At 47.3% G+C, this 16,035-nt stretch overlaps 1 protein-coding gene across 1 annotated transcript in view; it reads left to right on the forward strand.

Annotated features, from left to right (window-relative positions):
- The first annotated feature begins 3 nt into the window (after positions 1–3).
- Positions 4–16,035, forward strand: part of LOC113033786 (zinc finger SWIM domain-containing protein 6) — a 49,848-nt gene continuing 33,816 nt past the window's right edge. Inside the window, exon 1 of the mRNA XM_026187888.2 lies at positions 4–436. Within this exon, the coding sequence (XP_026043673.1) occupies positions 4–436 (433 nt within the window). The remainder of the gene's footprint in view (positions 437–16,035) is intronic.

The following is a 16,035-nucleotide window of genomic DNA, read 5'->3' on the forward strand; positions in this document are numbered from 1 at the left end:
AACATGGCCGAGCGAGTCCAGCAGCCCCCAGCCAAGAGGCTCTGCTGCCGGCCCGGCTACAACCCGGCGTGCAGGCAGGGGCAGCGGGCTGGAGGTGTCCTGTGTGGCGGCGCGGGGTCCGCTCCGGGAGGGTCGGGAAATGGGAAAACGCACAACCCCGAGTCGTTGCTCGATATCGCGGCTCGCAGAGTCGCGGAGAAGTGGCCGTTCCAGAGGGTGGAGGAGCGGTTCGAAAGGATCCCGGAGCCCGTCCAGCGGAGGATCGTATATTGGTCTTTCCCGAGAAGCGAGAAGGAAATCTGTATGTATTCCTCTTTCAACGCTGGAGGAGAGGAAAGTGGAACTAGCGGGGACAATAATGACGAGACCCAGCTGCCTTTCCTACGGGGTGTCACTCTGTTGGAGGGTGGCTGGGTGGACAACGTATTGCAAGTCGGTGAGTGGACCATAGCGTTAGAGTAACGCAGGGAAACAGCATATAACCAACAAAACACCCAACTAGCACGGTTTGCCTTTTCCATTGGAGCCATGCCAGACTTTTAAAGGGCTCGTGTTTGCCTCCCTTAGTCTCGTCTATTATAAACAATGCAGGGTATTTCCACACCAGTCTACCCTATAGCTGTGTGTGAGAGCAGCCTATTTTCAGACAAGCCCGTAATAGTAGCCCACTTCTTCTTGTTTTTACCCACTGAGCTGCGCGCATTGAATGGCCCACAGCCATCCCAATTGGAAGCTTAGCACTTTGTTCCTATTTTTGTGTCTTTCTAGCTCTCCATGCCCCCACCGATGGGTACGCAGACAAAAGCCCCCTATATCTTTTCACCGCTGGCTAAATAGACGATATTTAGAAAGGGTGGGAGGGACGGTGATTTAAAGCCACAGTGCTTCTGTTTTGTTTGCCAAACACCTTTGTGAGACGGACTGAAGTCTTTCTTTCTGCCTTTCCAATATTCACTTAAAGCCCAAGCTATATGCACGGGGTAATGACAAATATGTTTTTTCCCCTTGGCGGCATTATTTTTGGTAAAGCTCGGGGTAATTAGAGGTGCTATAGGCTCAGCAACCCCCTGGCTGGCTGGCTGGCTGCCTTTGCCAGAGCCACAATATTTCACTGCAATCGTCAGTGCAATAGACTCAGCTGTCAATCCGACTCCCCACCCTTGGAAACGGTTCAGGATTCTAATCCCATTACCCTCCCCAGTTCATCTGAATCTTAATGCATTCTGCAAACAAGATTTTATGCATGATCTTCTTCCTCCTCCCTCCCTCCCTATCTCTCTCTCTCTTCCCCCTCCTTGTTCCCTCTTCCTCTCTCACTTCTTGGCTTACTATCCCTCCAAAGAATCTGTGTGGAGATGGCTTCAGCTCTTGTGGGCTCAGAGAATGTGCAGTGCACAATAGTAGCCATGGAGTAGGCAGACAGGAAGGCAGCTCTCCCTCCCTCTCTCTGGCCTGTTTACCAGATTCCCCAGCATTAGTCTCATTTATGGGCTCGGTCATTTGGGGCTTTAGGAAGCAAAGCACTCAGCTTAGGGTTAAATAAAAAGTGTGAGGCGTCAGCGAGGTATATGTAAGCAGTGTGTGTGTGTGCTTTGGGAAATAGTGACAGGCAGGGTAACGAGGTCATTTACTGTGGCCATGCATGTGCTTCTGTCTGCTTTAAAGAGATGGAAAAGTGTGTCAGAGTGTGTGTGTGGGCTTGATAAACACAGAGGGAAATTGCACATGCATCTCTCTCCCTCTGTGTGTGTCTGTGTGTCTGAGTCTGCATGGGCTGTCAGTCTCATCCCGCATGCTCACAGAGAGTGGAGAATGACAGGCGAGTACACAGCAGGAGGAGGGCATGTTATGCTGATTGCAATTTTCACCCCAGAATTTTTTATTTTTTTAAAGCTTGGGAAGATAAAGCCAGGAAGAGAAAATGATAAATAAAAGATGCAATCTACTCCAGGGGACAGGCAGCCACTGGAGGATGAGGGCTTAAAAGCAGGGCAGCGTGGGAGGGAGGAGGCTGTCAGCCACATCACACACCACATGTATTGGCCCATCAAACACATACAGTGGGTCTGGCCTGGAAAACAGTGCAGGGTGGCTGTTAGGGCGTGTATGTGTGCGCACACAAGCGTATATGCATGCATGACTTTGTGTGGCTTCTTGTGTGCAAATGTGTGTGCTGTCAGTGGGATGGGATTCAGTGTTGATGATGAAAGACAGTAGAGCAGTAGAATAGATGCAGAGGTTATTGTGTATGGGGGTTGGGGGGAGCTAATATACTTGAATGGATCTGCTGTCGCTGTATTCCACTCCTTCCCCTCCCATCCCGTCCTCTACCTCCCTCTCTCCCAAGTGAGCAGCTATAAAACTCTCCATATTTACTCCCCTAAGGCCAACTACCAGCCCCCAGTCTCCTGTGATTATTTATCTTTTTCTCAAAGACATTAATCACAAGCCTTTTTCCTTTTTTTTTGGGTCCCTCCATCTCTTTCCATACATCAGTGCTATGGAGAGAATGGATAGGGGGATGGCACTTAAGGGGAAGAGCAATAGATCGGGTGATATCAAGAAAAAGAGGGGAAGCCTAGAGGGAAAATGTGGGTGGAAAATGCAAAAGAGGAAAGAAGCATTGAAATGGTGATTGCAAGAGAAGGGAGATGCATGAAAGTAAAGAATGAAGTGCGGAAAAAGGGGGAGAGAGTGAGATGGATGGCTCGCTCTCTCTCCCATGCGGGCTCATCTGTTCCAATGCCAGCCTCTGAGATAAATTTTCATATACGAAATTCAGGCGTTATCTTAGCGGTCCACTGCTCCTCGGTTATAGCGGCGTTATAACAACCCGGCTTCGGTATTTTTGCGCTCCTCACTGATGTTCCGGTCAGCCACAGAGCAGGTGTCGGACCACATACCTAACCTTAACCTCTAAAGGCTTCTGTGTGTAATAATACATGAAAAACTGCAAACAAACAGCATTAAATATGCATCTTGCTTTGGAAAGCAGTCCCCCTAACAGCAGCTGTCTGTCATAAAAAATTACATTGTCATGAGGTGATCACAGAAACATCAGTAAATCTCACCAGTGGTGCCAAATTTTGAATCTTTTTTTAGCTTGTCAATCACACTGTACCGTGTGGCAACTGAGCATCATTTACCGGTATAGAAAACTTCTAGACCAGCCTGTTCTGATCACAGCATCTGTTCTCTGGTCCCCTTGTGTAATTTAGACTCAGCGGCTCATCTTCCTGAAAAGGAAGACTAGTGTTATTGTGCCCCATCCTCTAATTATAGAATTCTAATCCTATGGCTGTAACATGGCATGACAAAGCATGTTTGCACTTCATTACCCTCCTTCCTGTTTTAGTCCTCCAGCATGGGTCAAGTTCATCTCCGCTGCTGTCATTTATTCAAGACTTGTACCTTTCCCTTGAACTCTCATCCCTGTGTTTCTAAACCCTCCCACCCCCCATCTGCCTCCAGGGCTTTGTAGTAAGAGTTAAAAAGGAAAAACCCCATAACTCACCACCGTACACACCACCACCTTCCTATCCTGTTACCGTAAGCCCCCATGTCCCCGAGGAGTGACATACTGATGCCTGGCATATGTCGCTCTCTGCGTCGTCATTAGCATAGTCTACGCGGGACAGCCTGTTTATCCAGCTCCGCTTGTTAGGCTAATTTTTTTTTTCTTCCACATGAAGCTACATGTCATTTTTATCATCCTTACTGCCCCAAATCTGAGTGATGAGGCGGACACTTTGAGGGCGCTTTAAATTAAACTTGAATGAAAGTAGATACGCCATAACCTGTGGACCATTTTGCTGTGTTTTCCATGGTGGTGTTATCGGACTAAATGGCCTGTAATATTTTGCCTTGGCCCTGCCAAAAATATCACTGAGTGTCCATGGCAGTCATGCCGGTGTAAGTGTGAATGTCATCCTCCCCGACTCCACCTATTCCAGAGATAAACTGTTAGGTGTGTGTGTGTCTGTGGGTATGTTTGCATATATGTGTGTCTTGTCTTTTGCTTCTGCATGCTCATAACTCAGGTTAATTTGTTCACGCTCTGGAGAATCTTAATTAGGTTTCTGCGTCATCTGCTCTCACCAACTCTCCGTTTTCTTCCTTCTTTTAGAAGAAAAATAAGTCATGATGTCAATGAAACAGTGAAATAACAACCAGGCGAACCACCCGCCTGGTTGTTATTTCACCTGTTTTTTGATTGTTTGTTTGTTTTTTAAACCTCTTCCTATTTGTCACATGGAGAAAATCATAACACAGACTCTGCTTAAATTGTCTGTGTGGCTCCATTATTGTGCACCATGGGTGTGTTAGTGGAGATGCTGCACAAAAACTTTTATTTAACATTCGGCCAATATGAGACGACAATACAACATACAGAGAACAGCATTTAAACAAAAGGCTTGGTAAAAACAATGAAGGTTTGCACACATTGTTAAGTTATTGCTGGTATGACAATGCCAAAGAGAAATATTTTACAAAGTTGAAGGAACACAAACTTGTTTGTGCAAGAACAGACTCATGGATCCACATCCTTTTTTTTTTTTTCCCTATGCACTTCTTTTGAGCTAAGGATTCATAAGGCTTTTTAAAAGAGCTTCTTCGGGGCCCACATCGACAAGCATTCAAACATTCTGTCCACAAAGGTGCAGAATTTAAGATGCGCAACGCAAATCTTGCAGGAGCATGTCGTCTGCGAGACGCTATCGGGCTGAGCGTTAAGGCTGTTTTTGTTGGGTGAGGGCTTATTCTTTTTGTTTGTGTGTGGGCTGTTTCTTTTCATGTGGGTGGATCTGGTTTTATTTTCCTGTTAGGTTAGAGAGTTCCTTTATCTTTTTTACAATGCCCGTCGAGAATGAGCCCACATGCCCACCGCTGAAGACAGGGAGAGCTAGAGAGAGAGACTGAGCATTATTCGAATATTCTGGGAGGCCATACTGCTGTAAAGAGGCAGAAATTGTGATGCTGGACTTAAAGAAATGCTGTCACAATAGAATTCAGAGGCTTTTCAAAATTATTCCCCATGAAGGTTTTGTGCTTTCCTATAAAGCAAAAGTTCTTTTAGAGGATTCTGTGAAAGTCAGGGTTATCAGATGTCTGTAGATCAAGCTTGAAGGTGATAGCGACGAGGGAGCAGTGATCCAGGATCCGGTGCATCAGGTCTACCCCTAGGCATATGACTAACCCTGGGCTTGTATCGTCATGGAAACATGCCTGAGCCTAGAGCTAGTGTAAACATCTGGCTGTCCAAGAGGGAGCGAGAGGGGCAGCAACTGCGTCCATGTGAAGAGAAGTGGAGTCTTTAAAGAGAGCACTCTCTCTCTCCGTCTGGCTTTGTGTATCTGAGCCTGGGAGAAGGAGATTCCAGGGCCTTGTCTCATTATGTTGGCCGAATGGAAAGAAGATAGGATACCTTTCAGCTGTCGTGTAATGGAAACACGTTAGCTTAGTACCTCCGCGTGTGTGTGTGCGAGTGTGTGCACATGCAAATGCGGCTTTGCAGTCGTTTGGTTAGAGACAACAGATTGTGTTTTGTGTTTATCTTTTGATCTCGCTATTGTTTATTTCATAATATTACTTGATGAGAGATAATGCCTAGATTGGCAAAGCATCCAGGAAAATTATTATTATTTTTTGTATGTTTCCAGCTGAGCAGAATATTTTCCATCTAAAGCAAAAGTTGCGTAAGCGTCACAGTAAATCCAAAATGTGTTTGCATGATAATTACTTTAATTCTGCAATAATAAGTTTCAGCTCGATCTCAGTTTCCGCTTTCTATCGCTTGAAAGCAATGTGGGTGGCCTCCTTAAGGATATACCCTATAAAGAAACAATGCCATGCTGCAGCCACTAAGTGATAGATGACCACTGGTTCCTCTGCTAGCTGTGCCTCGATCCCATCATGTCAGAATTTTCCAGAAGGTCCCTAATGCTTGTCACAGCCTTAGCTCCAAACTCTAACCAACCCCGTTCCCAGATGTGCCTTTAGATAGATTTTTCCCACCACAGACCATAACTTCCTGTAGCCAGCCATGTTCCATCTCCTAAACTTGGCTTTAACTGTCCCCTGCTCCTCCCATTTCCAATGCCTATACCTGTAGACAGTCCTGTCATTTCAAGCTCGGACTAATGTCTGTGTGCCCTGTTTCCAGTCTTTCTACCTGACTGGAGCCAGCCTCTGTCTCATTCTCAGTCCCAGACATAGCCGTTTCCTCCCTACCCCTCTTAAATGAACGTTCCCAGTTCCAACCATAGCTTCACTATATCTGCCACACTGCCAGACCTATCGCAAGTAGACCAAAGACCTCTTTTCAAAATGACCCTGCACACTAATAGAAGCATATATTCAGAGATGCTCAGCGTTTAAGATCAGCGTGTGTTGGTGCTTGTTAAAATAAACCAGCTAAAGTAATAAAGTTCCAGCATGAGCTCTGTAACGTCTGCCCCAGTCCCTGTTCCAGCTTGACTTGTCTCCTGTCCCAGACTGTGGCTGCTGTGTGTGCGTCAGCACAGCTCCTCGGCTGGCTGACTCTGTCTAGGAATCCAGTCCTTCCTCCACACAGCTCCTGCCCCTCTCTTCTCTGTCAGCAGAGGGAATGAAGCACAGGGAGCAGGCGATAGAAAGGGTACTAAATCCACAATGACAAGGCCCTATTAAAAGACGTTTTTTCTATTTCATTTAATGACTTTTATTACCAGCCACCCCTCTCACTTCGATTTGGCAATAATAACAACAGGGGAATGCAGCACTCAGCGTTATCCTATCTGATTCTCCCTTTCACTTTTTTTTTCTTTTTAATGAATTCCACTTTGCACCAATGTGCTGCTGAAATAAGCACAAAAGCAGTCCAAGTCTGTGCTTACTGCAGCGGAGAGCTAAATGTGTATATATTTATTGTGGATGGATGCCTGTCTTTGTGCCTTGCATGCATGCTTGCATGTACATCTGTAGTAAAGACTTTGCACACGTCTTCACTGTTACCACAATCCAAAGCTTCTCCATGTGGTTTGGTCAACAGCTGTTGTCACCTCAGAAGCCAAACGTTTTGCGGTTTTGTGTGTGTCTGTGTGCGTACATAATCACTGTGTGCTTTGCTCAGAAAGTAGAAAGCTACCTGCCGTGGTCCAATATTAAGAACAATTACTTTGGTCTATCCTAAACAAATACACAGCATAATGATAATAATAATAATAACACAACTTTCCCTTGTAGTGAGTGTATAATTCTTGTATCATGTTCGTCTATATCAAACGAACAGCCCAGGGCTTTCTAATAAGAAGGCAGTCAAGGCCATAAAGATTTGGACTTGGACTTTAACTCGGGTGGATCTGCCTTGTAAAGCTACTTCTGAGACACAGCTCGCCCAAATTCCTGCACAGCTTATAAGTAAAGGCAGGATTCTTTCAGTCTATTTAACTTTGTGTGAATAGGCGAATGTACGTGTGTGACTTTGTGTGTTAATGGCTCGCTGAGCGTGTTTATGGCTGTGTGTGTCAGGCTGAATAAAGGTGAGGCATGTTAATGATAAGAGGGTGGATGACATTCCCGTCTGTCATCATTCCCACCCCATCTCGTTTCCACTCTTGCATGTACACACACACACACACACACACACACACACACACACACACACACACACACACATTTACCTCACAGTGCCGGGGTGCCGGTGACTAGGCGCCTTTGAATAAACAACAGCAGAGGATGAGGGTTTACCTGCCACTGACCCCTGTTGCTCGCACACATACATACTGATAGAGGTGTTCACTCATTGACTGGTCCCTCCCCCATCACTAAGCTGGCCCAGTGTTGACCTCTTCATCTGATCTCCAGGGATTTACCGAAGTCAAAGGTCAATCTGGTCAGACTGTCCCTCCAGTGGCTGACTGCCTTCCTTGAAAGACAGGCCCCTGCTCGCATTATTGTTTTCCAATAAGTAGCACCTGACCAAAGGAAAAGGCTGCTTGCTTGATTGAATGTGTGCATGCGTCTTTACACGTCCCAATAAGCAATTTCTCACCCGAGAGAACGGTCCAGGAGGAGACAAAGAGTATGCCCACTTTTGTTGTCCCTTTTGTGGAACAATCGGGAATCTGAGCCAGATTGAGACGAGGGGGGTTATCCCCTTCTCTCTTCTTGCCTGGCAGGCTCAAGTGCCGTGTGAGCTATGTAGAGGAGGAGGCTTTGAGAGTGCAAGGTGCCTCTGGCTGTGCCTGGTCCAACGATGTCGTGGCGGTGTGGCATGTGAGACATGCATTCATTGCTTTGTGGCAGAGCAGGGCTGAATAGAGCTGGAAAGGCTCTCCAGGCATGAGAGACAGAGAGACAAAGAAAGAGAATGAGAGAGATTCAGAGGGAAGGAGTAGAAGGCTTTCAAATGACTATGGAATTTAGTTTGCCCTTCTAAAGAGGTTTTTTTCTTTCTTTCTTTTCTCTCACTTCTATGCTCTTTTTTTTTTTTGTTTTGTTTTTTTGCTTGCTTAGTTTTTTTTCATATTTCATTCCTGTTTTCCTTGTTCTTGCCAGCCTGTTTTCTTGGTCTTACCATACCTCCATACTTGCACTCCCTCTCTGTGCTTCTAAGCTCCCATTGTCTCTGTTTCTCTACTTCCTGATTTTCAAGTTTCAATTCCCAAGCCAGGCTAAAGACACCCATATTGTATTTTACACGGCTCCTGTCTAGATACAGCATGTTTCCATCAAGCTTCCTGTGTCTAAAGTCCCAAAAGAAGGCTAACAAGCTTTCTAATTCCTCCTCTCTGTGCTTTGCTAGAACTACCAGTCTGTGTCCAGGTCTCAGGGGCAGTCGCTCTTTCTACATTCACAAGCTCTCTGTTTACTACAGGATTTATGAGAGAAACAAGACTTGGCCTACTTGCTGTGACGTGTATTTGTCTGAAGTTTTTAAATGATCCTCAATCTGATGTTGTTGTTTTTTTTAGGCATTGCAGACCATCCTGGAACCTTTTTAGGTCGACACTGATGAATTACACTTGTTTATTGCCCTGATCACAACACTTCTGCCAGGCCACAAACATAAACCTAACTAAAAATCCTGACTGATCGGCTGATCTGAATGCTAGCCCACAATAGCAGATAAACTTCTACACATCAAAATGGCAAATGTCATACACGGTGTGCTGTTTAAGATGCTTTACACAACCCACAGTGACTTCTGCAGGCATCTGCAAGCTGCTTTGCAACCCGCCTCCACTGCAGTTCCTCTTTTCACTGCTGTTTCTCAATCAAATCTGCTGTGATGATGCCTGCTCTGTTCTCTGCTGGGGGTTTTGCTGCTTCTCTCCCCTCTTCCCACTTTCCATGTCTGAACATGAAATGGGATGCAGGTTCCCAAGCAGAGCGAAATGTGGAAATAATAATCTTATTTTGACTGAAACCGGTCTATGCCTGTCCCACGCTCTGCTCGTTGAACGGCATGGGTATAGTGTGGGTGAAGTATTGACGCTAGCATTATTGCCTGGCATTGTTGAGGATGATTGTATGCCATTGTGTGTCACTGCCAACCTGTCTGTCTGCATTCTAGCTGAGACTGGCTTGCTGCTAGCAGGCTAGCTGTCCCTCCTGGGTGGCTACATCACCTCATCCTATACCCTCCTCACAGCCAGTGACAGCCCAGCCCAGGGAGACATAGGTAATGGTCCTCTCTGATGTACACCCCGACTCAATTGAACTGGATGGCAGACACACGCCTAAAATAACAAAAGGAGGGGAGCGAAAGAGAGGGGGTGGAAAGGAGAGAAGGGGAGGGAAGGAGCGAAGCGATCGATAAAGCAGGGACACATTGCCTAATAAAGATTTATTCCTTTCCCCCCCCCTTCGCCATCCGCCTTGGCAGGGCAGACGAGGAGGGGGGGAGGAGAGAATGTGATTAGTGGACTTCTTCTCCCAGGGTGCTTCTGATAGCTTGTGTGTATGCGTGCATGGCGGTGCACTTGGCCCCATGCGTTGTGTGTATTTTTGCATCTCGGTGTGTTTATCGCATGTGTTTGTCTCTCTCCCAAGAGCAATAGGGGTTAAAAACGGTCTCTGTCGTTTGTTCTGCCAGCAGCGGCACTAGCAGCTGCAGCTGTGTCCCTGCCTCTCTCTTCCTGTCAGCTAATATTTAGTTAATCTTTGGTCTGGGACCTACGGGACTGGCCGGAGCTCCTGGTGCCCCATCCATCTCGCACTGATCTATATTCCACGCTGGATCCCTGTGCCATTAACCACTACCAAGGGGAGGAGAGCAGGGGATGGAGCGGCGCAGAGGTAGAACTAAGAGGAAAGGGCAGATGGGTGGAGGTAGAGCTGTAGAGAGACAAGAGAGTGATGGAGAGGAAGCGATAGAGGGAGGAGGAGGAGGGGTAGCTGTCTACCGTATCAGCGCTAAATAAGAGGGAAAAGACAGGCAAGGAGGTGGGTCAGCTATTCCATACATGGCAGAAATTGCTCCTAATAATTTAGGGGAAAGTGCAGCAAAAGAAATATGCACAGATTTATTTATTTATTTTGAACTCTGCAGCTCCATTTATTTCCTGCTTTATTGGATGCCGTCCCGATTTAAGTCTTTCATATAGAGGAGCAGGTGGAATTACTTCAATCCGACAATAAACAACAGAGAGGTAGAGTGTTTCCACAAGGAGGTGTGAAAGGTTGAGGAGGAAAAGGCCGACGTAGGTGGTGGAGGAGGATGGGCAAAAAAGAGAGAGGCAGAGGCGTGGGAGTGAGCGATCCATATGCAGTGAGTGGGCCACTTCATTGATATGCATTGTGTAGTTATGAGGGGGTCCACCTGTGAAGGCTCCAAGTGCTGAGTCACTCAGTAACGCACAGACTAAATGCTTTTATCCCAGACGCCTCGTCCATCTGAATGGAATATAATAGGCCGTAAAGTGCTTTGCTAGCAGCGGCTGCTTGCCCCATGGCAAACCCTTGCCCCTCGCTCTCACTCACCCTTCTCCAAATCTCATTTCGCCACTTTCATGGAAACAAAGTGTGCTTAGCTTTAATTACATTGTTGTTTTTTCTATATATTTTTGTTGTTCTTTCCATCTTTCCATGTTGTTCCTCCTGCAGTGCTTTTCTGGCAGCAACACTGAGCTTTCTCTCTCTCCCCGCTACAGCCCTTCTGTCCACACTCCCTGCATATCTTCCCCCTACAGTTAAGTGTGATCCCTCTGCTGCTGCCGCTGCCGATGCTGTGTGTCTGCGTGTGTGTATTTTGTGTGTGGGGCACCTGTTTGGGATCTCGGTGTGTGTTCAGGGTCACGCCTGCAGGTCGTGCGTAATGAATAGCAGAGCTGTTGGCGAAGCACAACTGGTCGGGGAAGGAGGTGGCCAGAGAATAGCTCACCAGTGACGGAAGGAGAGGAGGAGGATGGACGGATAGATGGAGGGAGGGAGGAAGGAAAGAAAGAAAGGGATGATGGAGCGAGAGGACCAGTAAGGGAGGAAGTGAAGAGTGGTTGCGAAGCCAGTGAGCCTTAACCACCTTCTGTCAGTCTGTCTGGTCTTGGTGCTGTTTTCTCTCTCCTCGGAATCTAATGGCTTTTCCACTGTCCTCTTTCCAAACCTCCACACCTCCCCTCCTCACCCCCTTCTCTCTACTCTTACCCCTCTCTCTCTTTCTCTCTCTCTCTCTCTCTCCCCCTCCCTCCATTTTTTTCTTTCTAATTCCTCTCCATCTCTCACTTTCCCAGTTAAAATTCTCCAACGAAGTCCCTGTGCTGTCTTCCCTTGCTACCTCCCCTCCCTCACTCTCCCTATGTACTTCCAGCTGCTGGCCAGGGGAACAGCTGACTAAATCTAAAGCTGGGGCCCCTGGCTCTGGCTCTGGCTCTGGCCCCAGCTCCAGCTCTGCCATAGCCTCCTCCTATTCTCAGCCCCCCTTTTCCCTTCCTCCAGCTCTCCCTCTTCTCTCTGGCCTCTAGCCCTGGCTCCTCTCTCAGCAGCCCCAGCTCAGCCCTGGCCCTGCCTCTGAACCTGGGCTCCAGTTTTGCCTGACTCTCAGTGGTTCCTTCCAACCATCCCCCTCCATCCCACTTTGGAGCTGAAAAGCCTCAAAACCCTTCGCTCTCTCTCTCTTTCTCTCTGTTTTGCCTATAAGCCTTCTGTTTTGCTTTCTCTTTTTCGTGTGGGTGTGTGTGTGTGTGTGTGTGTGTGTGTGTGTGTGTGTGTGTTGGCTTTTTTGTTTTTTGTTTTTTAATTGTGTATTTCTTGCTACTTCATTTGCTCACCCTCCTCCCTGCTCTGACAGGCTGTAGCTGGGCCCCTGGTACTGTCCCAACATATCTGGACTGAGGCCTCATCCAGGTTGGCTGCAGTTCAGTTCTCTGGCTCCTTTGCCCAGCATCCATTGCCAGGCATCTTCCTCTCTCTGGCTATAACGTTAGTCACTGTAACTCAATGTGGCTCGCTTTACTCCAAGCCACACTCGGCTTGTACATTCGGTTGTTTCTGGCTTAACACTTTCCGTGAAGCTCTCAGACTCGTCGCGTGTCTCCTCCGTCTCCTCGACTCCAGTTTCCGTGCGTGTCTTTAAGTTGTGTAGACGGGCTCTGGCTCAGGCAACGGCACAGACACACACGGCAGGCGCATGAAAGCATGCGTCGTGCGAGAGTGTGAAGCATATGACACATGATTGGCAGTAGGGGGAGGATGGGGAAAAGCAGCGAAAGGGGAAGTGGGCCTTGTCACAATTCTAGACAAGCCGAGGGCTCAAGTTTGATCGCTGCCCAGGGAAAGGGAGCCTTTGTTCACTCCCCCCGCCCACCTCCTCCCTAACCTCTGAGGCTGTCAGAGCGAAGGGTGCAGGCTTATGTGATTAGGTGCAGGCACAGGTTCCATCATCACTCTTTTGAACAGACATTGCCCACAGAAGACACACGCCAATACGCTTCTTCCTTCTTGACACAGAGCAATTCTGAAAGGGCGACTGTAGGGACTGACAGGGTAAAGTTCAGAGAGCAGCCTGCAGCTACACTGGGATACACATTCCCTTTGAGTGGAAGTGGGCCAGTGAAGCCCAGGCAGGAAGAAAAATAGTCTCTCCTGTGGAAAAACTTGCCGTTCTTTGCTTATTATTCAACCCATTCCTGTCTGTCTAATGCCCACAGCAGTCTCTCCCCCCCCCCCCCTCCTCTCTTGTTGCATTTGTTGTCGGCTTTTGTTGTTATGTTTTAATTTTGTATGTATGCGTGGAGAGTGATTTGCTGGGTGGGGGTGGAGGGGTGGGAGAGCAGCAAAAGTTTCCTTTGGAGTCACGTTTTCTCTTGCTGACTGACAGACGCGGGATGATGAAAGCGAATCGCAAAGTGCCACAGACATCAAAGGTTCCTGTCTTCCCTCACTTATTGGCATCAGTGCACAACAACCCGGCGTGGATTCCTCAAAACAGGGAGGGAAGCAGGGGCGGGTGGGGCGTGGAAGGAGCTGCAAGACGTGGAGGCATATGACAAAAGAAACTACCGTCCAAACAGCTTGAGGGGGCAGAGTCAGGAGGTGGGGGCGCTAAATAATCAAACCTAAGCGCTGTAACTGAATCGGACTGCTTTTCAAGAGCATTTTCAATCAAAACGGGCTTTTGATGTGCACTGATTCTGATACCAGCAATGTTTGAATAGAGAAATAGTGACAGGCTTGAAGTTATGAAGAACTCTGCTTTGGGCCCTCACTTTGAGGCTGCTTTCTTTTTTTGGTGTGCATGTATTTTTTTGTATGGACCAGTGCAACAGTAATTAACTGAGTGTTAAAGCTGAGATGAAGTAAGCCGCTTGGTTCTGCTCTCCTAACCTTATAGACCCCCGCCCCACCAACCCCTCTTCTGTGTCTGTCTCTCACTCCCTCCCTTTTATCCTTTCTCTTGTTCAGGATGGCACCCATTGACTGCCTCTGACCTAATTTGGGCAAATTTCACTGACCTACTTCATGGGTGAATGCTGACTTGCCCACGGGAGGTGATTCTCTCACACACATGCACACATAATCTTTTCTATCCTTACGGTTAACATGCAGGCCCCTCGATGCCCCGTACAGTGGATGTGGTGGCGGGCAAGTGACCCCCCCTCAGCTCACCCCCTCGTTCCCCAATCAAACCCCCTTCTATCCTCTCCTCCTTCAGCAGTCTGGCATCCCAAATGAACATAATGAGGATATCAAAGTGTGAGCGCATAGTAAAATATAAACAAAGCTGTTGGCCTCTGTTTGATGTGGTCTCAGAGGTGACATAGCGCTTCACTTCACTAGTCTCTGAAGAGATGTAATCAGCATAATTGGGTAAGGATACGATTATTCTTCTGTCATTTATGAAAATGCTAATTTGAGGTAATTCGATCAAATAATCTGGAGGTACTTTGGGTGTACTGGCAATCACAGTAATTCATTTTTTAAAGTTTAAAACGATACAGACTATGTGCATGTTGAGCAACCTGAGAATTAGTCTGTTAATGTGCTAAAAATGAATTCAAGCATCATTGCATTCCTCTGGCAGATTAATTCCCAGTCAACTGGACGAGGTCCTCTGGAGGGTTTTGGAAAGGGTGTTGTCATTCTTGGATTAGTTTCCCCCCCCCCCTTTTTTTTTTTTTTTTCTTTTTTAATGTGAGGATGATTAGTAATAGACTTCTCTGCCTACAGGCCTTCACAAGGACATGATGGTTAGAATGAAGTCTAGCTTGAAACTGTGTTTCGGTCACGCTTGTTTTAGTATTCTTTGTAATATTTTGTGCAACCGGTGTTTTGTGTGTTTGACAAAGAAGATACTTGTGTTCATATTTTTATTGTCTGCATATTTTGCACTGTGTGTGTGTGTGTGTGTGCTTGCCCCCTGAATGTACATGCATATAGACCCAACACCGGACAGACACACATTGTCATGGCAACGCACACGGATGTCAACAAAAGAGGCTCCAGGGTGAATATTGTCCCCCCTCTTGTCCAGCAGGGTGCAATTTATCTCAATGTAGCCATGAAAGGCAGCTATTTACATGAAACCAGAGCTGTTTCTGGGAAATAAGGGTCTCTCTGAAGGTTTTGATGTCAGCTGCCTGCTTTTAGTCCAAGAATGGAAACCTTAACCATCCAGAGAGAGAGCGAGTGAGCGAGAGAGGGGAGAGGAGAGGAGTGAGTTGTAAACCTACCGAGAGAGATCTCAGTTCCCCCATGTGTTTCAGGTCCTCACCCTGAAAAGTCTCTCATCCTTTCCCCTTCGACTTGCTTTCTGAAGGCCGAGCGTAGCGTGTGATTTCAGATGCTTACAGTTTGCACAGAGTAAATCTGACTCTCTCCCACCCCCCCACCCCCCTTTGCTTTATAGCTTATCCTTAAGAGAGTGGTGCTAACATCAACGTCAATATTTACAGGAATAGCCCGCAGGCAAGCGAATCGACCACCTCGATTCAGCAGAGACATCAACCTTTCTCGTGCTCCCCCTCCTTCCTGCCCGTTCTCTTCTTTCCCTCACTTGTCTTCATCCCAGCTATTCCCGTTCTCTGCAACAGCCTGTCGATCAAGGCGCCAGGTGGCTGAGTTATGTGTGTGTGTGTGTGTGTGTGTGTGTGTGTGTGTGTGTGTGTGTGTGTGTGTGTGTGCGCACAAGGTGCGTACTGTATGCGCAGGATCTTTGACAGGGCCACGGCTTTGACACAGGCTCAGCTACTGTTTGAGAGATGCTGGATGACGCGTGTCAAGCGATATTAAATGTGAGAGAACCTCCCCTCCTTTCTTCCTCCATCCCATCCCCCACACCCCGAACCCCCACTCTGCCCATCCTGCCACCGTGGACTGTGTCTGCTGTGGTTAGTGTGAGCTATGACACTTTCCACTGGGTCTTTTTTTTTTTTGTTTGTCTTTTTAGGGAGGGGGGTAGGCGGCACATCTGATGCATGAAGCCTCACATCACTTCGGGTATAGAGTGGAGAGAAGGTCAGCAGATACACAGAGGAATAGATGCAGTGCACAGACACCTTACCTGTGTCAGGTTTTTCCCTTTTTAATGGTCAAACTGATTATTGTGCAAGCTACATA

Source organism: Astatotilapia calliptera, chromosome 12 (assembly GCF_964374335.1).
Source record: "Astatotilapia calliptera chromosome 12, fAstCal68.1, whole genome shotgun sequence".
NCBI classification, from domain to species: Eukaryota; Metazoa; Chordata; class Actinopteri; order Cichliformes; family Cichlidae; genus Astatotilapia; species Astatotilapia calliptera.